This window comes from Danio rerio, chromosome 24 (assembly GCF_052040795.2).
Source record: "Danio rerio strain M-AB ecotype USA chromosome 24, GRCz13ab, whole genome shotgun sequence".
NCBI lineage: Eukaryota > Metazoa > Chordata > Actinopteri > Cypriniformes > Danionidae > Danio > Danio rerio.
In genome coordinates, this window is record NC_141044.1 from 25,650,001 (window position 1) to 25,676,018 (window position 26,018).

General features: G+C 35.7%; 1 protein-coding gene and 1 long non-coding RNA gene across 10 annotated transcripts in view; both read right to left on the reverse strand.

Moving 5' to 3' along the window:
- ctnnd2a (catenin (cadherin-associated protein), delta 2a) overlaps positions 1 to 26,018 on the reverse strand; it is a 640,689-nt gene that overhangs the window by 459,926 nt on the left and 154,745 nt on the right. For 8 of the 9 annotated variants that reach the window (XM_087309485.1, XM_087309483.1, XM_087309489.1 and 5 more), the window contains one exon: positions 20,314 to 20,429. In XM_087309485.1, coding sequence (XP_087165611.1) covers positions 20,314 to 20,429 — 116 coding nt within the window. Of the gene's footprint in view, positions 1 to 1,697; positions 1,912 to 20,313; positions 20,430 to 26,018 lie in introns of those variants that run through there. The other variant, XM_087309490.1, reaches the window with a different exon arrangement.
- Positions 7,471 to 11,751, reverse strand: LOC147838045 (uncharacterized). Its single transcript, XR_015524966.1, has 2 exons — positions 8,192 to 11,751; positions 7,471 to 8,028 (listed from the first exon to the last, which is right to left on the reverse strand). It is a non-coding gene; the product is annotated as an uncharacterized LOC147838045 (long non-coding RNA).

The following is a 26,018-nucleotide window of genomic DNA, read 5'->3' on the forward strand; positions in this document are numbered from 1 at the left end:
TACATTCCTACAGCATCCATGATCACTTTCCACTGACCCCTATCTTTATAACTTGAAGTGTAAAAAGTGATTTTCATTCAAACAAATCAATGTTAACTATACATTAGTCAATGTAATCAATAAAACCAATTTATGCCATTACTATACTCTACCCAGCAAACACACAATATCATAAGAAGTTAAGTTAAATTTGGGTCACTAGCATCTAAGGACAATGCTATTTAAACCATGAGAATTACCATTTTAATCCATAACCTACTAAAAAAATTGTCGTTTATAGTTACTACATACACTACTGTATATAGTTACTATAGTAGCTTATAGTTACTAGTTCTATTGGATTGCGACCCCTCAGGTAATCACATTATATTAAAGACACAGCAATAGCATCAGATGCAGCAGATTGATTTTATAATACCAGGTTAAACTTTCTGGCACATTTACAGCTATGACAAAAAAAAAAAAGAAGAAGAATAGACTTGGGTTTATTGGTGTGTGTGCATATTTATAACCACCTCAGAGGATATTGGGGGTCGCGAGTCACTGGCATTGTTATTTTGGGGGTCGCGAGCTGAAAAGTTTGGGAAACCCTGGGCTATAGAACAGTCATCTGAAATGTTGTCATACAGTGTTATGCCTGAAATTCATAAACAGCATTGCATTTATTAACACAGACTAAGTGTTTGGAAGTAATTCACGTTTTCTTCTTGTAAAAAAATGTCATAAGAGCAATGCTTAGTGGCTCAATGTATTACAGCAGTATTGTTAAAGGACTAAACACTTTTTTAATGTAGTACACAACCAAGCACATGTGGTCAGAACACAAACGAGTCACAGGTAATAAATGATTAAGCGTTTTCTCAAAGAAAAGCCAGTCTAAGCCGAATGGCAGCTGGCGTCTCCACTCACACTCCGCCTCTTTGCCCTTGTTTGGTATCCCCCAGTCTGTGCGATGATGCGCAAACAAAATGGCGACAATTGGCCACACCTACTTGTAGCTTCATTTTCTTTCTTCAGAAACCTTTGGGTCATGTCACGGATACTACCTCCATATCTTTTACAGTCTAACAACATGAAATGGCGTTGATATTTGGTTGATTTTAGATTGTTAAAAAGTGACCAAAATCCAACATTGAGTCAACATCTTAAGTCAACGTGTTACTGATGTCAAATACTGACATTTATTCATCAGGGATGGCAACCAAAATCCAACCTCTGATAGACATCAAATTGGTAACATCCACACAACATCATTAGATGCTGATATTTTTTTTTGTTTTTCGGTTGCATTGGAAAGTAACCAAAATGCAAACTCTGTCTGATGTTGGATATTGACACTGGCCTGATGCTGAGTTTTGACTTCAATGCAATTTTCATTTCCAAACAAAATGCAAAGTCCCACGATGTTGGAGTACAACGTCAATCTGATGTCATGTTTTTTATTTTACATAAGAAAACTGAGTAAAGTTGACTACAAGTTGACTTTACCTTAAAGCCCATTGTAATTTGGAACTGTTAAGTTGATTTTACTTAATTTTTTAATGATGCATACTTCATTTACTTAAATATTTTAAGGCTATACTCACTTTCAGTGAAGTCAACCAATCCTTTTTTATAGTGTACTTCTGACAGTGGAAATGGAAATAATTGCATACGCTCAGTAGAAACAAGCTATACACACAAGCACACACACATACCTAAATTGAAGATACAATCTCCCCAGATGACTCTCAACTCTAGCCAGCGACATCAAACCAATCTCTTCCAATCTGAGCAGCAGTATTTTTCCCCAAATGAGGAATCCTTTCAAAGCTGCCCAATGCAGCCAACAGTCCCAGTTTGTGACTGTGCGTGTGGCATTTGGCAGTTGACCACACGTGATGGGCAGCTCGGGAAAGCACACAGGAGATTAGAGGACACACACACTGAGTCCTTCTCATTAGCCCATTCAGAAACTGCTGACCACTGAGGGCTTTACAAATGCTGACATGTGACCCCGTAACTGACCTTTTGGTTCTGCGAGGGCCAGCATGTGCCAAACACACATAAACACACGTTCTAACCAATACACCCAATGATCCCCTGAAGAAAGAGAGGGAAAAAATCAATGTTGTGTGTTTCACAGGCCACTGCAAGCTAATGAAAGTCATTCATTACACCAGCCGGCTACCAAAACACTCTACACTTCCTCTAAACGCTTCATACCAAACCATCTATTAGCTTCTTTTTTTTTTTCTCCCTCCGGTTCTCTCATCACATGCAAATGATTGTTTTAGACACAATAGAGCATTCATTTAGAGGTCAAGTTCACTCCTCTTGCTCCATTACAGCCTTTTTTTCCCTTGTGATTTGCATATTAATGTTGACCTTATCCACTTATTCACATTTGTTTGCTTGGCCCAAGAAATGAAATATTATTCTTTCTGCTCATTCAGAAAGGTTTTAATTTAAAGGTTTCAATTAAAATCTGCTACAAAATAATTATGATATACTCACCGGCCACATTATTAGGTACACCTATCCAACCGTTCGTTAACGCAAATTTCTAATCAGCCAATCACATGGCAGCAACAATTTAGGCATGTAGACATGGCCAAGATGATCTGCAGTTCAAACTGAGCATCAGAATGTAAAGAAAGATGATTTAAATGAATTAGAAAGTGGCATGGTTGTTGGTGCCAGATGGGCTGGTCTGAGTATTTCAGAAACTGTTGATCTACTGGGATTTTCACGCACAACCATCTCTAGGTTTTACAGGGAATGGTGTACAAAAAGAGAAAATATCCAGTGAGTGGCAGTTCTGTGGGCACAGGTGCCTTGTTGATGCTGGAAGTCAGAGGAGAATGGCCAGACTGGTTCGAGTTGACAGAAAGGCAACAGTAGCTCAAATAACCACTCGTTACAACCTAGGTATGCAGATGAGCATCTCTGAACACAGAACACCTCAAACCTTGAGGCAGATGGGCTACAGAAGCAGAAGATAACATCGGTTGCCACTCCTGTCAGCTAAGAACAAGAAACTGAGGCTATAATTTGCACAGACTCAGACTGATTTCTTGAACATGAGTTCACTGTAATCAAATGGCCTGCACAGTCACCAGACCTCAATCCAATAGAGCGCCTTTAGGGTGTGGTGAATGGGAGATTCGCATCATTTATGTGCAGTCGACAAATCTGCGGCAACTGCGTAATGATATCATGTCAATATGGACTAAAATATATGAGGAATATTTCCAGTACCTTGTTAAGTCTATGCCTCAAAAAGATTAAGGCAGTTCTGAAAACAAATGAGGATCAACCTGGTACTAGTAATGTGTACCTAATAAATTAGCCGGTGAGTGTATATACTGTATATACTTGATTTGTAAACTTTCATTTATTAATTTTCCTTTGGCTTGGTCCCTTATTTATCAGGGACTACAGCAGAATGAACCGCCAACTATTCTAGCATACGAGTTATGCAGGCCCTTCTAGCCGCAACCCAGTACTGGGAAACACTCATACACTCTCGCATTTACACACACACTCATACACTGAGGCCAATTTTGTTTACTCAATTCACCAATGAATTCACTGCATGTCTTTGGACAGTGGGGGAAACCGGAGCACTCAGAGGTACCTTCTTGCTGAAAGGCGACAGTGCTAACCACTGAGCCACCATGCCACCCTTTGTAAACTTTTATTATTCTAAATTTTAAGCAAAAGTGGGTTTTAAGGGTTCTCTGAACTAATTTTGTTTTTGATTATTAATTTATGGGAATGTTTTATATTATTTATACTGTCATATTGTTGGTTTGAGAAAAGTGCTTCACAAAGAAAATGCATTATTAATATTATTATTATTAAGCAAGCAATTGTGCTTTTGTTAATGGCCACTCAGAGTTTGTGTTTTTATTTGTTGTCAGTACTTTATTTATTTTTAAAGAAAATTAAAAATGTGGTAAATTGTTAATATTAAAAAACTTTTCACAACTAAATAAGCTGTTTTCAACTGTAATTTATTGCATTTTTATCCAAATATCATTATTAACGATGTACATTTATTTATCCAATGCCAAAACTGAATTTTCAGCAGTTTCTGAAGTGATCCATTAAAAGTCATTTGAATATGCTGATTTAGTGCTTAATAAATAACAATGAATTACTTTCTGTAGATTATCAAGTTTGAAATCAAGATTATTTTCCCAAGTTCAAACATAACAGCATTCATTTGAAATTAAAAGAATAAATACTGTTCAGTCACTCCTAAATAATTTAATACATTATTATCGCAGCTTTGTGCTCAACCTGAGTCTGTGTGAGTCCTATGCCCCAGTAAATTGATGGGGACATTATACTGTCAGTGAGCGCCATCTTTCAGATGAGACATTAAACCGAGGTCCTGACTTTCTGTGGTCATTAAAAATCCCATGGCAGGAGTAGGGGTAAAACCCCAGTGTCCTGGCCAAATTCCCTTTATCGGCCCTTACCTGCCAGTCATCCCCATTCACTGAATTGGCTCTTTAACTGTCTCTCCAGTGGCGTAGCGGACGGGCCCGCAGGGCACGCACCGCGGGGGGGCCCCGCGTGATTAGGGGGCCCCGCGTTGTCGCGATTTTCAATAAACTGTTGGGAACAACTGTGGTCGGAACCAAAGTTCACACGTCTGTGTTCTCTGAACACCTCTCAAGCGGTGGACTACTTCATTCTGATTGCTTTCCGCCAATGTTGCCAACTTAGCGACTTTGTCACTAGATTTAGCGACTTTTCAGACCCCCCTAGCGACTTATTTGTGTGTTATTGGAGATTTTTTTAGACTGTCATTTTTCAATACTGTACCGTCCCTACTCTTCTCAACGAGCTGCGTGTGATGCCGCCGGCCCCTCCCCCACCTCACAGCACTGACAGGCGGCCCAGTCAGTCCTCTACAGCAGCCTCTCCCACCTGCAGCCCGAGAGCAGATCACCCCTCTGCGTACCGACGACAAATGATTTAGAACAGGCAGTGTGAAGGTATTTCCCTTGTACAGTCAAACCGATCTACTTCTACTTTATTTTAACAATTTATTTGGACCGTTTATTCTTTTCTTGTTCATAATCACAGATATTTTAGTGACAGTTTCTGAACTTGTCTGAGTTTATTTCATATGAGAGATTACTGCACATTCACTAACGTTACACATCTATAATGATATACTGTATTCAAACAGCAATAAATTTAGTTAAATAAACATGCTTATATAAAGTATAGTGCAATTATAAATACCCCTTTATTAACCATAGGCTGTTAAACAGAAACGGTAGAACGTGATGACGTCAGTGATATGCAAATTGACGTATGACGTATCCCCCCCCCTTCATCAGGGGCCCCCGTCAGCGATCCCTGCAGGGGGGCCTCCGCATTTTGCACTACGCCACTGTGTCTCTCCACTCCACCAATAGCTGGTGTGTGGTTAGCGCAAGTGGATGCTGCACACTGGTGGTAGTGTTGAGAGATTCCCCCCACCCCTGATGATTGTGAAGCATTTTGAGTGTATGGCCATACATTATTACACTACGTTTCAAATATACTATTAATAAAACACATATTAATTATCAAAATGCCAAATTGCTAAAGCTAATCTACCTTGTCATTGTTTGTCTCCAAATGCATATTGATGGATAATTGAAAAATCTAGGCTTGGTAATTTTGTAAGGGCTTTGTTGATGTAATTTTTCTCATAATGCCATTCTATAAGAGCGGGTTCTGTTCAGAGTCACCCCAGTCCCTTATGCGCACAGGCTTTAAGAGGCTTATTATGGCTTTATAAAATAAAACCTTCAAAACGTCCTTCTAGTTCGCATATTTCCATTGGATATGGCATCCATTGCTTCAGTCCGAACAGATTATAAACAATACTACAAAAACACAATATCAAAATGCTAAAAAAAAAAAAACTCTTTAATTCCAATCTTTTTCAGAAATAAATCCTGGTATATTAGTAAAGTTCTATACCCCTGCAATAACATAAAAAAACAAGACCTCCTCTAAAATAACATTTGAGGAAATCATCCGACAACTCCACCCTTCTTCCTGCTCGACTTTTCTCCTGTTTGTAGTCACATGGTCTTTAGGATAATGATTTCCACCAGCTTACGCTTTATGCACAACCTTTGCCGCTTAAAAGACACGCGCAGAACTTCAACAGAAGCAAAATGGACAGTCATGCTTTCAGGCGAAGCAATTCACCACGGTACATTATTGCAGCGGAGCGTTGACTGGCAACCCATTATCCAATTTGAATAATAACACATTGCCTTCAGCCCGAGAGCTACGCAAATCTCGACTCTAAAAATACAGCATAGAAAAGAAAGGAACTGGCAGAAATAGTCTGAAAGAGCTTTGACTTAATGTCCTCTCTGTAGGTTACAGCAGACATTTAGAAAAGGGAGACCTGGAGTAGCCCACACACACACAGACATACACACACACAAACCGCACAGCTTATTGGGACAGCAGATGTTGGGTGAAAAAGTTGCTGAATGGTGAAACCCACGAACACATACAAACAAACAAACAAATAAGAGGTAAACATGCACTGAAACAAAGAGTGGATCTATACAAAAAGAGCTTAATTCATGCAAATGTAACACGGCTTCTATAATATACCTTAACATCCTTCTGTTGTGAGTTGGCAAAAACCAAAACATGTCAATCCATTTTTGCACATTAAGAAAGTAATATTTTATTGCCGATTTATACAGAGAGTTTGCCAAGGAATAAAAAAGGAGCTAATTTTGACTGTTTCTCAGTTTACTGTACCTGTAACTATCACAAATGGGACAAGGCTGTATTAAAATATATGCTTTCATTTTCTTAATTGTGAAAATATATTTAATAATTGAGTGGAACAGGGATAATGTCAGAACCTGACACAATTATTTGCTGTGGGTTTTCTAAAAATGTAGCTGTAGGTTTTTATAATGACTGTTTTCAATTAATGAGAAAAAGTCTGTTGTTAAAAACTTGAAGATACTTTGACATTGTGCACCTCACCCTGTACAGACTCGCACCTTAATAGCTTTATTTACTAATTTATATGCATTACTAAAGGCTACAAAAATTCAGCATAATAAATAAATGTTCCGATAATGAAAATAACGAAAAACATAAGATATTATATTTATATGTATTTATATAATGTGTATTATATAATATATTTATACATTTTATATATATATATATATATATATATATATATATATATATATATATATATATATATATATATATATATATATAAACTTATATAAAAATTGTATATGTAAAAATATATACATATATATTTATTCCATGTCTATCGATCTCCATTTTTATATTTATGAATAATAATAGTTTCTTTATATAACAAAATTAAATACAAATTAAATCTTTAAATCAGTTAAAGAGACAATTTACCCAAAACTTTTATTATCTTTTACTAACCCTTTACTTGTTATAAAAATGTTGTAGTTTTTTTTTTTTCCCACAAGATTTTTTATTTATTTTTTAATGTTGAAAACTGGTAACCATTCTTATACATGTTTTATTGATTGTTTATGGTTACTGGTTTCCAACATTTTTTAATATACCTACGTTCATGTTTAACAAAAGAAAAAAAAAAGAAAACGAGGATGAACTATCATTATGAAACTCATAACGTCTCTGTCTCTTAACTCTCTGTATTAACCCAGCAGACACAGGATGTCAGAAACCCATGTCAGACTCATGTCATCGTCAGCAAGATGTTGCATTTTGGTTACATTTCAACACAACGTCTAATGATGTTACAGCTTGACGTTGAGTGGACATTACCAATAAGATGTCTATCAGATGTTGGATTTTGGTTGCTACCTGATGAATAAATTCCAGTATTTGACGTCAATATGATGATGGCTTAAGATGTTGGCTCCTCGTGGATTTTGGTCACTTTGCAACACAACCTAAAATCAAACAAACCTCAACGTCATTTGACGTCCTTATTGGACGTCAAATATCATTGTCCTTAGATGCTCATGACGTAACTCTAACCTGAAATGAATGTCTTATGAGGTTGTGTGTCTGCTAGGAAGATTAACCCACAAGAGTAAGCGTACCAATATTATAATTGATTATAATGCTTTATAATGCAATCTTTTTTAAACTTAAAATTGGCATTTTGATATAATATACTGTGTTAGAAATAAATCAAAACAATGAAGGAAAAACTAGCTACCTCATTATCCAGTACCATTTTCATGACCAACCCTGACAAAATATACTTCACATTCACAAAAGTTATCAAAGTTCCCATAATGCAATTCATTAAAAAAAATTAAATTTTTGCCTTTTTTTTTTAAAAGGCCTTTTTGCCTTTATTAAGTGGACAGAGCAGCATTTCAGACAGGAAGCAAAGTGGAAGAGAGAGAGGGGGTAAGGACGGGAAATCATCACCTTGGAATTACAAGGTTCTATTTGTGTTCTGAATGATTTTGAGACATTGAGCTTCAAAGTTTTTACATTCCATAGCAATCAGTGTGTGTAACATTTTTTTTTTTTAAATAAAAAAGTCTTAAAATGTAAACAACTTATAAAAAACATCCCATAATGTAAGTAAGTTGTCATTTAACAAGAATATGTCAATAACTCAATTTTGACAGAAAAATGTCAAAGATATTCAGAACCTTATAATTCTAAGGTGACAAAATGTCCTTGAGCTTGGATTCAAACTCGGCACACCCTGAAGTGCTACTGCACCATACTGTATGTCAGCACGCTAACCACAAGGCAATATGGCCAACCCCATAATGCAATTCTAAATGATATGCACTGTAACCTTGGAAAGCAAAACCCATCTTTATTCTTCATGCGTATACTTTTGGAAATAGCAAAGAAAAAAAGGGTCAACATTTTGATTAGTTTGATTTTATTCATTATTTTGATTGGTGATGGGAATTGCTGAGAACTTAACTTATACATTAAAGGCCATTTTCAAAATTTTTGATTATTTCTCTACCCTTAGATTGCAGATATTCAAATATTATTTATTCTAACCAATCATATATCAATGGGAAGATTGTTTATTAAGCTTTCATGTATCTCATTTTTGTAAAATTAAAACTTGACTAGTTGTGTGGAACCAGATCATATATAAGGTTTTAAAAAGCATTCTAAATGTAAAAGTATCACCTCTGAACAGATCAGAGAAACAATATCATTGCAATCACTTGTAAAACTATTTGTTTAATCAAGTAATGAATGAATAAAACACAAAAAGCCCATCAGTGTCCATCCTACTTTAACAAGCTCAACTATTTAAAATAATGTGCAACAAAAATAAACAGAAAACTATCTTGCGATGGGTTTGGATATTTGCACAGGCCATAATTATTATTTTAAACTTGCTTCGCAATTTCGAGTTGTACTTTATAACACTCTAAGGTGAAAACTAGCTGTAACAGATCTGTGTAGCTTATAGCATAGAGATTTAAATTTAGCTGAGAGCCTGCAGCCGACTTTAATACGCAGTGAGTGAGAAGAATTTTGGGTGAAAAATGTAAATGCACAGCGCTGAAAGCTTTGGGGAAAACGGCCACATAGAGAACACAGAGTCAGACATGTTATTCAGAGATGACCTTTCACTAAACACTGCCTGCTGTTCCCCAGGCACTGAGAGAAAAACATGGAGGAAGAGAAAGAGATGAAGCTGAGCTGGAGAGATACAGAACTGCTGCAGGAAGACACACACATGCAGCACTTCACACTAATACTGAGGATGCTCATACATCTTCTACATACTCGCAACTGTAGATTACATATATAAGCTAATCTAAATCCCATATTTAAAATGAACATACATTTTAGATCAGTACAAATGGAAACCATAAATTAGTAAGTTGCCTACTTTGACAGCTATACACATATTAAAGCACGCCTTTATTTCAAAATGACATCGGAAAGCACATCAACAATGCAAATCGATTTGATGTCAATTGACTAATCTTGCTGTCAAAATGACATCAAATTGATATCTAAAGTTGGCATTAAAACATGTCCTATATTTCCTAGTGATGGGTTGCAGCTGTAAGGGCATTCGCTGCATAAAACATATGCTGGCTAAGTTGGCGTCATTCATTCCACAGTAGCGACCCCTGATTAATAAACTAAGCCAGAAAAGAAAATGAATGAATGAATGAATAAATGAATGAACATGTCCTATAGGTCTTGAAGTCACTGCGTTTGGGAACAAAGCGAAGTTCTCCAAGGTGAACTTAAAAACAAAATACAATGTCAAGAAAACAAAATAAGGTCAATAATCTTGGTGTGATTCTGGAGACAGATAAGTTTCAGTATGTCAAAGCAATAAATAAATCAGCATATACTATCATCTCAAAACATTGCAATAATTAGATGCTTTGTTTCCAGTGAGAACTTAGAGAAACTTGTTCATGCTTATATCAGCAGCAGAGTGGATTACTGTAATGGACTCCTCATTGGTCTTCCCAAAAAGAGAGTCAAAACAGTTTCAGTTCATTCAGAACGCTGCTGCCAGGATTCTGACCAGAACCAGGAAATCAAAGCACATCACACCTGTCCTCAGGTCTTTACACTGGCTCCCGGTTACATTCAGAATAGATTTTAAAGTATTATTACTTGTCTATAAAATATTAAATGGCCTAGGACCTCAATACATTACAGATTTGCTCACTGAATACAAACCAAACAGATCACTCAGATCATTAGGATCAAATAAATAAGAAATTCCAAGGGTTCAGTCAAAGCAGGGTGAATCCGCTTTCAGTTACTACACCACCCTCTGCTGGAATCAGCTTCCAGAAAATAATCAGATGTGGTCCAACATTAGGTACATTCACATCAAGACTAAAAACAGATCTGTTTGGCTGTGCCTTTACTGAATGAGCACTGTGCTTTGTCCGGCAGATCACACTGTTATGTCATTTTCTTTTTTATTCTTTTAAAACCTGTTTAACACAATTTAATCAGATTTTATCTGTTTTTAGTCATTTTTATTTTGTTGTTGTTTTTATTTTCTTATACTTTTTCCTTTTATTTTTATGTAAAGCACTTTGAATTACCATAGTGTATGGAATGTGCTATATAAATAAACTTGCCTTGCCTATAATTAAATTTCATTATATTTTTGACACGTGTTCTTCTGAAATCAAGGTAGTTAACATTCAATGTAGGGATAGAAAATCATGTATAAATTTGTCATTTGTACTTGAGGCCTTCAGTTAAATAAAAATCTTCTTGTATTATAATACTTTTTGTGTTTTTATTTAAAAGCATATCAATGTGTGGATGTCAAATGGAGGTCAAAGTTTTGACATCAAATCGGTTTGCAATTGCAGTGATTTTTGACATGTTTGTTTTATGTTGTTTCTTTTGCGTCTTCGGTTTCAGCTCAAAATACGCATCACTTTCTTATTATCTTACCTTTTTAAATCTGGCAAATTCGAGCTGTTAGGACATTGTAGCTGTTATTCAAGTGCAAGACACACACACAGGTTAGTACTGGAGATTTATAAGGACTCTTCATCATTTAAGGGGTGTTTCATTATGGTCGCTAATAGTTTGATTAGGATGTTTACATATCTGTGCTCAACTTAAGCTTAAACTAAAATAGGCATACTCCACATGTCTTAATCTGATTTCTGTTTAGACCAATTATGACTTAATTCAGATTAAGGTAATCAAAAATCAATGTTTACATAGTAAACTCTTAAGCATATTAAAATCAAAGTATTGGTGTCCATGTAAATGTACTCAGTGACGACCCATTTTTTGTCAAATGAAAAGTTATTCTAGAGTCATCCACCACAAATTTGTGGCTCAAAATCATTGGTTCAGGCAATGTTTTGGCACCGATACCATTTTAAAAGTATTGCTTTAACACTGACATCGAAAAAAGCCAAAACAATACCCAAGCCTAATGATGTTCAACAAAATCCAAAATCCAAAAAAAGGATGCATCAAAATATTATAAATCAAGAAACAAAATTCTTCCTACTTCTGTTTAAAAAATCTATCTCAATTAGCTTAACATATCATGAACTAAAATTTGACTATAATTAATTAATAAATCCTTTATAATGAATAAATAAGTCATGACATAATTTCTACCGTATTAATGTGTACTATTCTCATTTTGTGTTGTTTGTTTTGCAAAATTATATTAACCTGCAGAACAGTTTCTGCTGGAATTAATCAAATGAATTCAAATGAACAATGTTACTTCTAATAATTAGGATTATTTTTAATCTGTATTCCCATTTTTATATAACACCTACTTCCTGTACAAGACAAACAAGCAAACAAAACTTTAGTCATTATATCCAAAGTTCTGAATATTTTGGGTCTTCACAGTGGCCATGGAGGAAGGCTCCTACTGTATAATGGCCAAAAAATGCAGCTTTCAATGACAGTACCCACTATATAAATGTCCTGATGTCCAAAAACGCTGTCCAGGAAGACAGGCACTGTCTAAACTGCCTGAATGAAGAGCTGATGGGAGACAGCAGTTGATTGAGACAAGCAGGTCTCTCTCAGTTCCTGATGTCTGCTATCTTTCCGCACAGTTATTTCCACACACGATTGACTGTCAACCGCGAGCCACGTCTCCTGACAGAATAAAGACTAAAAGGTTATTCAGGCAGATTATTTTACCATCCCGCCTGAGAGAGATGAGAGAGTCGTGATCGACAAACGCTGAACGTTTTGTAAAAATTACCTATGAGCCTCTTTAAAATATATAAATCATTTTCCTGCGCTCCACATTGCTCTGTGTAAATAATGTGTAATGCCTGTTAAACTGTAAACAATCAATGAAGTGTCATTATTCTCCTCACAGTTCATCCGTTGAGTTTTAAAAGGCAACTTACTGAAATTACAGTATTGTATATTGAATATTACTTAATTATAGGGAATATAAAGAGAAAATAATCTGAAAGATTTGAGCTTTGGTCACAGATATGCTTGTAATTCCAAAGTCATTTCAAAATATAAGAGGAAATAAAGTGTAATGTTATTTTCATGATGGATACTAGTATGCACAGCAATACTACTAAATTGTGACCTTTTTGTGAAACAATGATGAAAACGACTCATAAATGACACAGAATCAGGTATTTTGGGTTTAGGGGTGAGATTGGGGAAAGAGGACAGATTATACAGTCTGTACAGTATACAAATCATTAAGTATATGGGAAGTTTCCATGAAAACAGCTGTAAAAGTGTGTGTGCGTGTGTTTGTGTGTGTGTGTGTAATCATGTTATTGGGCAGGACGTGTTCCAGACAGCCGTGAACCAGACTGATCCAGTGCCAGAGAGTGACTGGATTTACAGCAGTAACACATTAACACACATGAATCACACTCTGTTTACTCAACTCTCACTGCGCTGCCACTGAAAACACACTCGAGAAATACAAGCAAAAGGGAAAAATTAAATGTGCACCAGTTTAAATTGGTTTTCGGCTATGAGTTTTCCAATTAGACATGACATGTGGGTCATGTTTACAGTCGAGTTGGATTTCAGAAAGTGTCTTATTTGCATTTTTATGCATTTTTAAAAATTGATGCGGCACATTTCAGCTTATTTCACGCTTTAAGAAAATAGCAGAGTTAAATTCAGTGCACTAAAAGAAAACTGCACACAACTTGTACAGTAATACCTTCTAAGTATGGCAAGCTGTTTTGGCTTTTAATCATTCCTAAAATATAAACTTTCACCACATAAAAAACAATAGTTTTTGAAATAATACATTCTTGATATCTCTAATGGCATTTTCACTAGTAAAATTTGGGGATTTTTATGTAATGGCTTTTCAGTATGACAAGCCAATTTCACATTACTTCCATTTCCTAATATGATTCTTGTTATTAACAGCCACATGATAATTCACAGACATCAAGTTACTGAAATAAATGAATTTCATTTTATTTTATTATAAATACAATCAATTTTGATTTTCAATTAGAAAAAAAAAATCTAGAAACATTAAACTATATGGACTTTTAATCATTCACAGGACATGAATTTAACTTATAGTTAACAATTACATTTTAACAGTTAAAAACATAATTATTGATTTCAGAAATTGAAATTCCCACGTAAACAAAGCTTACTTAATAAATCAAATTATTTGTACCTTTAATTACAGTAAAATGTTATTACAATTTTAGTACAATTTTGCAATAGATGATACCGTTTCAATATGGCAAGCCAATTAGTCCTATAATCATTATCATTTCAAGGAATTTTCATTCATTCATTCATTCATTTTCTTTTCAACTTAGTCCCTTTATTAATCTGTGGTTGCCACAGAGGAATGAACCGCCAACTTATCCAGCATACGTTTTACGCAGCGGATGCCCTTCCAGCCGCAACCAATCACTGGAAACATGGGAAAACATGCAAACTCAACACAGAAATGCCAACTGACCCAGCCAAGGCTCGAACCAGCGACCTTCTTGCTTTGAGGCAACAGCACTACCTACTTCACCACCGCGTCACTTCCAGAGTTTTGAATAAAAAAAAAAAAAAACTGTTTTACATAGTTAAAATAACACTAACTATTATCATGAGCGCAAACTTTATAACAACTTTATAGCAGCTCATCCTTGCAGAAAGGCTTGAATTAACTCAAATATATCAAATAACAGTTAGGAAAGATCTTACTTTAAGGGAGATCTGATTCATTTTTGTCTGCCCCTGTGCAGTTTATCTACGTGAGGGGTACATGCATCAGAGCAATACAGACAGATCTCTGGCTCTGACACGCACGTGACAAAAACAGCTACAATGTCTTAACAGCTCAAATTTTCCAGATTTAAAAAGGTACAATAAATAGTGTGATGGGTATTTTGAGTTGAAACTTTACAGACACATTCTGAAGACACAAAAGACTTACATTAAATGTTGAAAGAGGAGGTATAAAACAGGTGACCTTTAAAATGTAAATTTTAGTCAACAGCATTTTTTTTTTTTTTTGCAATGTTTGGAAAAGATTTGCAGACAGATGATCTTCTCAAAATGTCTAATAACGGCTATTCCCCAAAAGTCATGCTAATAGGCAAAAGCAATTTGTAAGAAGACAAAAAAACAAAACAAAAAACTGTTGTGTGAGTAAAAGGCCAAACACATAAAAAATGTAAAAATGGCTTCAGTTGAAAACAGTCATGTCAAACGTACATTCAAAATTAAATCGGCTTGCCATATTTTGTGGTTTTGTGGCATCTATGCAAGTCTGCCTCTTCCCCACTGTGAGGCCCAGTGAGCCGAGTGTCTCTTTATCAACTCTACCCAGAATCCCCAGGAGACTCATTTGACAATGAAGGCCGGTCTACTGTAAGAGCATCTCCAGTCTGTTCATGCTTCACACTGTCAGGCTGATAAGTCATTGCTAGCAGACACTGGCTCATGTATCAAAGCCAACAATATGCAACAGATGGTAAAACACACACCAAAAACACAACTAAGACAAAACAGTCAGGCATTTTGTTTCTTAATGTGTTCATATTGCAACAATTTTATTATTACAGTTGTTTATATTAATTCTAAATTTATATTAAAAAATGTTTTTTTTATAATATCAAAATAAATTAATATAGTAAAATATATAATATTGTTGTTTGTATTGTGACAAAATATTATAAATAATACACTTAAATTATGTGCATAAATGTGTGTTTGTGCTATTATAAAAATATTATATTATATTATATTATATTATATTATATTATATTATATTATATTATATTATATTATATTATATTTAAAATGTTTAATAATATTATATTATCTATATTAAATCTATTCTTGAGATGATAAACATTGTTTGGGATATGAAATAATATAATTAACTAAAATTACTGAGTATTATAATAACAAATGAAAGAGGAATTGATTGAAAAAAAAAAAAAAAACTGTCCAATGTAACGTCCCAGAAGGACTCGCAGCTTCAAAGTGAGTGTTACTGATTACAAATTTAATATATATATATATATATATATATATATATATATATATATATATATATATATATATATATATATGTATATATTATAATATATATTATAATGTTAACCTAAACCACAAACTGAAAAACACTATGCACAAACAAGTCTCAATAAGTGTTTTTCTCCCCAGTCATCTACTGAACAAAAGTGTGCTATTGTGGAATAGTTAAATTGGGAAATTAAAAGACTAAATCAATATTATGTAGCAGTAAAACATTATGGCTTCATTCCCGCACAAGCTCTGGCTGGTAACTTTGGGACTCTGTGCGCAGCATGACTTCATTTCTTTCATCGGTCCTGTTAAAGACTGATTTCTTTCATAATAGACATATGCGAATAGGGAGTGAAAATGTGTGGTAAAAGTGAAGGCAGCTTGCTATGGGTTTGCACAATCACATGCACACACAGTCCTACCAGAATGAACACTAAAGGGGACATATTATGCCCTTTTTTCCAGAGATCGCTGGAAAACACTCACATTCACACGAACTACAAAACAGCCATTTTATGGACTACATATTCAGTCATGCAACACACACACACCTGCTTCAAGTCTCCACTGATTAGACCGTCACAGCTGATGCTGCTTTTGGACTGATTACTGGACTACATTAGCAGCACAAACAAACACTATGTTGCTGGGTCTTGTAAGCTGTAAGCTGACGCGGTTTCCCCTTGCTCTGGTTTCCGTGTTTGACCTTGCCTTGCTTTATTTGATTATCTCTGTTTGCTGCCTGTCTTTAGACCACTTGTCTGCTATTACGATTACAACTCTGGATTGTCCATATACATAGACTTGTTTGTTCCTGTTTTGTAATGATGGTGAAATTAAGCTTTCTGAACCATTGAAGCGCTCGACTCAATTGTATCGGAAAAAGGTTCGTTACTTGAGGCTTCAAAATCAGAGCTTTATGAGGACCTCTTCTGGTTAAAGTGTGGGAAAGCAATGTGTGCAATAATGTCAAATGTTCACAACTGACCAACTCATCCATGTAGTAATACAACAACAGCAATATAAACAAATTACTCAATCACTGTAGTTTTTACACATAAGGTATGTTACATTACACCACTGATGTTGAGTAAAATCCAAAGTATTTAAAATTCAAAACTATTTACAGTTATCATATTCCATCTAGTCCTTCACCCACCCACTAGTTCCAAGCGGGGATCGAACCAGCAATTCCTGCATGGGAGGCGAATGCTATAAGGAGGAGGCTATGTGAGTGATGCTTTTCGGGTTGCACTCGCCAGCTGGCCTCCGTTAAACACTTTACTAGGATATGCAGTGGTTTTCATTCATTCATTCATTTTCTTGTCGGCTTAGTCCCTTTATTAATCTGGGGTCACCACAACGGAATGAACCGCCAAATTATCCAGCAAGTTTTTATGCAGCAAATGCCCTTCATGCAGTGGAAATGCAGTGGTTTTCTTTAGTTGTAAAAAATACGCTAATACCAACCCGGGCTCGTTGTGGAAGCCTAGCCCCGCGGCCCGCGAAATACGTACCGGGAGGTACGAATTCAAGTATTAAAAACATGTAAAAAGCAAAAGCCCTCGTCTTTGATTTCTGGAACCGCTCTTCCCCAGACCCGATCCTCACTACATTGCCAGCATCACTATCAATGTTACAATTATAGCTTGTCAAATTTGTCAGCTTTTGGGTGTGAACAAAAATATGCCATTTGTGTATATCAATTTAGATACAAATAAAATGATGTTTGCCAAAATCAGGCAGAGCCTTTACGTGCTATTCTGAAACTCCAGAAACAACAAAACAAGTGTAGAACTTATTTGAACATCACCTTATTAGTAGGCCCACACAAAATCTGTGCACACAGTAATCCTTAGATTTTGGGAGATTTTTTTTAGTCCATTGAGTCTATTTATTAACTTATGTAAATGTGCATATGTACAGTCAAGTGAGTCATGAGATTTGACTGGACTGTGTATAGTTATTGAGTTTCATATTAATGTAATTTGTATTAATAACTTCAATTAAATGTGTTTTATTGTGATTTTATTGTTTTATTGTGATTTATTTACAATACAGCTCGTAAAGTAATATTTTCTGCAATTTAGTAGATATAATCTACTAGTGAATCTAAATGAATTTGCATTGCAAAGAATGTCTTCACTGAATTAAATCGTGGATCTGTAGGCGCTGCTACAGCAGTGTTGCTTGCTGCAGAAGTTGAGACTTTCTCAACTTTTCAAGCGCCAACAAAAGCATCAGCCAATCAGATCGCTGTATGCAAATAAACCAGCTCAGACAGTAGCCAAATTCTGACTAATTTTATTGACTGATGCTGCTGTGACAATCACGTCAGCTCCAACTTCAGACACACCCTCTGTCAAGCATTGACGCTGAAGCTCCTGGCATTAAAGGGAATGGGAGATGAGACTCTGATTTGGTTTAATGCACGTTATGCTCAAAACACACCCTTAACTCATTAAGAGAATAAAAACAACCCTGTTAGACCATGTACCAGAGTGAAGAGCGTACTTTTCCATCCTTAAAATAGCAAAAGTGGTTTCGGACAAGCCCTTAATGCTTTCGCATCATGCCCTTTAGACTTTGCGCCTAGATCATTAAACTAGAGCCCTCAAGGTTAAATCTGATTTGCTTTTTTTTTTAAAAACACTTCAACATAGATGTTCATGATACATTATCTTTAACAGTCAAACATATTCATACAGTGCATTTTGGAAGCTGAAGATGTTATTTGAAGCTGTCCGCCATCTGAGAGTCACTGCTGCTGAGAGTCAATATAAAAGAGGAAAAGACCTTCAGGGTCCCTTTTACTTCCTCTTTTACTGAAACCAAGAAACTCTGAGTCAACAAGAGACTCCTGGAAGGTCAAACTGCCAAGAGTTGTGCATAATTAACAAGTGTGAGGAATGTTAACAAAAGCTAAATGATGTTAATTGCTATTGAATGCTGGGCAAGCTAATGGCACACTCGCTTAAGTAAAGATTAGACACACACACACACACACACACACACACACGCACACACACACACACATTTACAGTTGAAGTTTGAATTATTAGCTCCCCTGTTTATTTTTTTCCTCAATTTTTGTTTAACGGAGAGCAGATTTTTCAACACATTTCTAAACATAATAGTTTTATTAACTCATTTCTAATAACTGATTTATTTTAGCTTTGCCATGATGACAGTAAATAATATTTGACTAGATATTTTTAAGACACTTCTATACAGCCTAAAGTGACATTTAAAGGCTTAACTAGGTTGATTAGGTTAACTAGGCAGGATAGGGTAATTAGGCAAGTTATTGTAAAATGATGGTTCATTCTGTAGACTATCAAACAAATAGCCAAAATAAAACAAATAAAACTTTCTCCAATATTATCAGACATACTGTAAAAATATCTTTGCTCTGTTAAACATCATTTGGGAATTTCTTAAAAAAGAAAAATAATTCAAGGTGGGTTTAGCAATTCTGATTTTAACTGTAATACTCTTATAAATAATAATAATAATATAAAATACATACATACTTGCTATTATTTTAGCTTCAGAATAAAAACATTAGAAGTCTATTGTATGTTCTTGCTCAGCTTCTGTAAGTGACGTATATGCAGAAGTGAGTTTGGGGCTCGGATGGAGCTCTGTCATGCAGTAAATGTCTATAAGCCTCTCCAAGGCATGAAAGAAACCTGTTCTACGATTGTGAAAACTAGTTTAACCCAGATGCCTCATGCGACAAAAAAAGTCACATGTACACAAGACAAATAAAGCATCATCCATATCCATCAACATGGGGATCCACACACACTTTTTTCACATTTAAACTCAAGGTTCAGAATGACATGCTAAGGCAAGACACATGTGAAAAGGGCAAAAAAGATGACCATATTTTCCTAGCTGATTGATTATATTAATAAATCTTTTTTTAAATCATATTTTGAAAAGCAAATCATCTTTAAAATATGTATTGAGATTGAAGTCTACGGTAAACATTTGATAAAGTGTGACAAAAGTACTCTTAAAATTGTATTCTGGGTGTTTTCTTTACAGAAGACTAAAGAAAAAACACTATGTACAGGTAAAGCAAAAAAAAAAAAATTACAGTTGCAAGATTTATTATTTTTTTGGCTGCACTGTCTCGCCTTAAACCTCTCTCTGACCCCTCTATATAAAAGCCAAAAACACCCCCTATGTTTTCATAAGCACACATTTCCCTCCTTCAGACATCATGTTCTCATTATAGAGACTTGTTGAAGCATTAGATAGCCTGTGCACACATCCCACACAATATATTAGCATTACCTGATGCTGCTCATACTGCCACCTGCCTCAGACCCCAGTTTGCATCGCTCCAACTGAGTCGCCACTATCTGACGCTCTGCCTCCAGCTCCCGAGTTAACCTTTCAAACTGGATTTCCTGAGAAAAAGAGGAAACAGGCAATGGTCAGTTCACAAACTCACATTGAGCATCATTAATCAGACAAGAAAACATCTGTAGATGTTAAGTTGTCATAACAAAGACATCCCAAACAATGTCATCTTTGGTTTGACATAATTGAGTGAATGACACTATAATAGTTGCAATAAGCATGCATAAAATCTTATTCATATTCATCATGTGGTATATGATTATAAAAGTTTAATGACATTCTTATGAACACCTGCTTCAAGTACAGTGTTACCCAATATTCGTAACACAATGAAGATAATGTATATCTAGAGCTTAAATTTGCAAAAGCAACCACCTACATTTATATTACACTGCTTATTACATGGCTATTTGCCACAAAAGTAAACAATTAGGGAAAAAACACTGAGCAATAATAAGTAATAGCCCTTTAATAAATGTACAGCTTGCAGAAAGAAAAAAATGGCTGAAAGCGGTCCACACTGACCCATATATTATTCAGTCACAAAACAGTCAAAAAGAGCAGCATGACAGTTGTGTTTATAAATATGAATATGAATAAACCGACACAATCTCATGACAATTCGTACCTTTTTGATTTAGTGGCTAACTCATATTATTCACATTATTTGTTGTCTCATTTGTAAATTTTTGTATGATTTACTCAGGGGTTGTGGTTGAGGGCACGCCTCCTTTTTTAATTCAAGTGTTTTATTGTTTTCCTCTGGTACATGACAAAATAATACAAACACATATTACAACTGATCACTGGCCTACTAAATGTAAATCTAGGATGTATACAGTGGTTAATATGGACAAAATATTAAAAAGTAAACCTGGTGAGTAATTTTAAATTGTGTTACAAGACATCATCACATTTGACTTCCCACAATGAAATACAGACAGGGACCTCTGCTGTGTCCTTATTATGTAATTTGTACAGTAAATGGTCATACGAAGCTGTTTTTGTCATTATATTGACCCGTTCCTTTAACTTCATTTAAATTTGGGGAGTTTTCCAGTGTTTTAACCCTCTGGGGTCTGAGGTGATTTTGGGGCCCCTAAAATGGTTTGACATGTCCTGACATTTGTGCTTATTTCAGCTACTTATTACATAATAATGCCCAACATGTATTTACTTTGTATTCAGCACAAACTTTGCTAGAATAATCTGTAAGAAATATTGATGTACATGCTTGCATTTTTTTAGATTTTTTTATTTTATTTTATTTTATTTATTTTTTTTTTTTTTTTGCTTGGTTAGTAAGTTTTGGAGAAAAAAAATGTAGCAGATATAAAGTCCAAAAAACACACTGAAACACTTTTTTATTCTGACCACAGCTTACATGTCACTCAAATAAATGTGCCTTTGTCTTTTTGACATTCCCAACAACCGGTATTATTTGCCAAACCCATTCTATTGAGTTGAACAGTTGTTAAGTAAAACGTGTGAATAATGTTATACTGTGTAAATTGTCGGGCACATCTCCTTTTAAAAATCGTACAGTTTTCATATGAAGTAAATGGAATGCATGAATTGGCCACTTTTCTCACAATACTTCAATAAGTTACATTTCATTGTGAGTCTGGGCTGAAATAAACCCATTTAAAGATGATTTGAACTACCAGGAGCAGTCTGTGTTAGATTCAGTCATTGTTATCTAGAAATAACATACTTTATATATTTAATATTAGGATTTACACTACCATGTAAACAGAGATTTTGGAATATCTTATTTTTAGAGTTGAAGTAAGCACAAACTGAATTAAAATGCCGAATATTAATATTTAAGTCAAATTATGGAAATGCAGTAAATCCATTTACATAAATTAATCATTAATCATCACCACATTATGCAACAGTATTAGCATGGTGGCAGTGGTCAACATTTTGATGAAAGCTAAACAGCATTATGCCGAGAATTTTTATTTGCCTGCTTCTGTTAGCACATATAGCATAATGAATTATAAACTGACGAATAATAAACTGCACTTGAATCTTTTGTAAAAACAAAACTCAAAACCCAAAACTGTATAGTGTATCAAAATGAGGATGAACTATACTGTATTTTGACACAAAATTCTGGACAGACCATTGGATGGCATGTGATCATTGAACTGTAACATGTAAAATGGGAGCATTAATGGGAACATTTAAGGGCACCGATTTTACTTTCTTTTTCAACCCAAGTTCATTCTGAAAACGTAGCCCCGGGGACGTTTCTGGAGGTCGCGATTTACATGGCCGGAGGTATGTATGGCTGCATTTTATTTTTTCAAGCGAACGCTACACGGCGGTGTGACGCCACTCCTCTTCGCGTTTGCTGGCTGACAGCTCACCTCCCACCGCAACCAGTTTATCTGGCTAGCTCGTCATGAACGTCGGCGGAGCAGAGACCTGGAGGGGAGCCGACAGTGATGTCCGGGTTCGAGTCCGGGGAAGAGCAGTTCCAGAAATTAGGTAAGACAACAACAGAATCCAGAGTCTACTGGTGTATTCTGTCTGTTAAAGTCGTGTTTTCTAGTGATTGTCCTTGTTTATTGGTGCCTATCAGGCATGAATTGAACTTAAAGTTGTATTTGAAACTACAGTATGTTACATTGAAAGCCAACAACATTATTAGTCAATAACAATGATGAGGTATTAAAAAACATTAAGATTGAATGCTCATTCACAAAATCACTATCAAGTGATATGAATAAATGATTGCATTAAAAATAAATATTAATTACACAATACATACACATAAATACACATAATAAATACTCATAAATTTACATAATAAATAAATTAAAATAGATTTCTTACCATTTAAACATAGAATACATGGGTACTAAATCAAGCACATGGTCAGGTATGATATTGGATGGAGTATGCTTCGAAGGAATGAAGCATTGAAGACATAAAATGAGTAAGGATGACAAAATGTATTTTCATTTTTGTTAACAGCAGTAAAATTAGGTCAAAATGTCCTAGATGTGACCACTGTCATTTTGCACCTATGGTATTCTTTGGGGCTTGAAGGTGGAATTAAATCCAATTAGGAAAAAAAAGATGATTATGTTTAAGAGAAAAGTCAAGAGTTAACATACACTAATATTAAGTGTTTGGGGTTTGTACAAATCCCAAACCTTATAAGCCAAATCTGCTTTGCAAGAACCACTAATTAAGCTCAATATAATATTTTAAAAGCCTACAGTGGGCACATCCTGCGCTTTCCTGTAATTAAATTGAGCTAAAAGCATATTATTTTGATTAGATTAAACTCTAGATCCATTGAGAAACTTGTGAAACTGTGAAGCGCCAGCTATAAATCAAACAGGCAGACCTCCGGCCGGCCCTGAGAGATGATAATCACCACTAACACACCAGCTGGGATAAAAAGTGCACCATCAGCACCAACAAAGACCCATTCCACAACTGGACGGCACATATAATCACTTAGACGGCAAGCCCCAAGCTGCCCCCTCCAGGCAGCCAAGTTAAGAGCCTGAAGCCAGGTATTTCTTCCAACGATAAGCCTTCAAAGGACTCCCAATTCTTCAAATGAGAGGACGAAAAAGGTGTGGAGGGCCCCAAAGTGTTTTATTCCCGGCTGCCTATTAGAGCTGAGAACCGGTCCAGGAAGCAAATGATAAAAAAAGCAACTCAGAAAGCAATCAGATTCTCCTCAGCAGGGGTTTCTTGTCACCGGTACCTGTTTTAATTACAGCTGGGCAGGAGAATCGATGGGGGTCTGATCCGTAACCACATGCATACGGGGGTCGTACAATAGCAGGGTTTATTGATCCAGCTCTGAAAGCCATTTGTGGACTGAATTAGATGATGGTGTGTTCCACCAGCACATTTTCCCAGACACCAAAACAACTCCTTATCCATTTTCAATCCCAAAACACCTCTCTTCATCTGCACTTAATCACAACCAACCGGCTTTCGGCCACCAGACAAACCAAGAGACCACAAATTAAACTCTTTTTTTTTTCCTCTCACAGCCTTCACACTTCTCTCATGAGATTTGCTTTTTCTCACATATGTGCAGTGAGGATTGGCACGTTTGAAGAAGATGCATCCTGTGAACTAGAGGATACATCATCATTGATTAAAAGAAAAGAAAGATGCTGCTGGGTGGTGGTGTTCTGTATAGATCTTTTCAGCGCAGAATTTATAATAATGACAAAATATTTGATATAGAAATATTTACAATTCTCCAAAATTAAATGTAATTTTATAGTCTTTTTAACTACATTTTTTAAATATTGGTTTTGTATTCCCTCCTCATCTAATTAGAAGTCTGTGTGAGAACACCAAGAAATATGTGTATGTTTTCTGTCTCATTAAAAAAAAAAAAACAAGTTTGTTCATTTGTGTAAATCGATTCAAATGGGCTGTTATGGGTTTTTGTGTGTGTGAGAAAATACAAACCATTGGCAGAACTTTTGATTTCCCTCTCATTATTTTCATTATACCATTTCATTAAATAATTGAGTAAATTGAGTAAATGCAAAGTATTGTTAAAGAAAGAAACACTGAAACAGAAGTTTTCCTCCCATTCCAAGTGTGCTGCACTGAAAATTGAAGCTAAAATATTTAGATGAGCCCCCTGGTGGTTGGCTGTGCCACAGAGAACCCACCTGGACCCGTGTATTATTTCAAAGCTGGACCCAAAACTGTCTAGAAGACACAAAATCATTTAGACATGTTCAGGATATCCCAGTATTTTGCTATTAGGATGAGATAAATAATTTATTACCAAATGTAAAATGCCTTTTGATAGATTTTGGATAACAAGTAAAGTAAAAAAAAAAAAAAATACATAAGAAAGCATAAGCCATCTCCAGGTTGGAGGAAGGTCCTTAACCCAGGTGGAGGAGTTCAAGCATCTTGGGGTTTTGTTCACGAATGGGGGAAGGATGGAATGTGAGATTGACAGGCGGATTGGTGAAACAGCAGCAGTAATGTGGTCTATGTATTGGTTCGTTGTGGTAAAGAAGGAGCTAAGCCGAAAGGCAAACCTCTCGATTTACCGGTCAATCTACGTTCCTTCTCTCACCTATGGTCATGAGCTTTGGGTCATGACCAAAAGAAAAAGATCTTGGATGCAGGCGGCCAAAATTAGTTTCCTTCATAGGGTGGCAGGGCGCACCCTTATAGATAGAATGAGGAGCTCTGTCACCCCGGAGGAGCTCAGAGTAGAGCTGGTGCTCCTTCACATCGAGAGAAGTCAACTGAGGTGGCTTGGCTCTCTGTTTCAGAAGCCTCCTACATGCCAACCTAGTGAGGTTTTCCAGGCATAGAAGAGGCTTCGGGGAAGATCCAAGTTACGCTGGAGGGACTATGTATCTCGGCTGGCCTGGGAATGACCAGGATTTCCTCCTAGAGGAACTGGAGGTTCTCTACAAAGACTGCTTCCCCCATGACCCGGCCCCGATAAAGAGAGAGAAAAAAAAATGATGAGATGAAGAAAGCAATGAAAGAGAATTGGTCAACTCAGTTACCTGCCACAAACAAATGACACTTTTTTTCCTGCATAGTGAACAGTTAATGCAAGATCAGTAATTAAATCAGAATAAAACAGTGCATGATTGGTCTTTACTCAA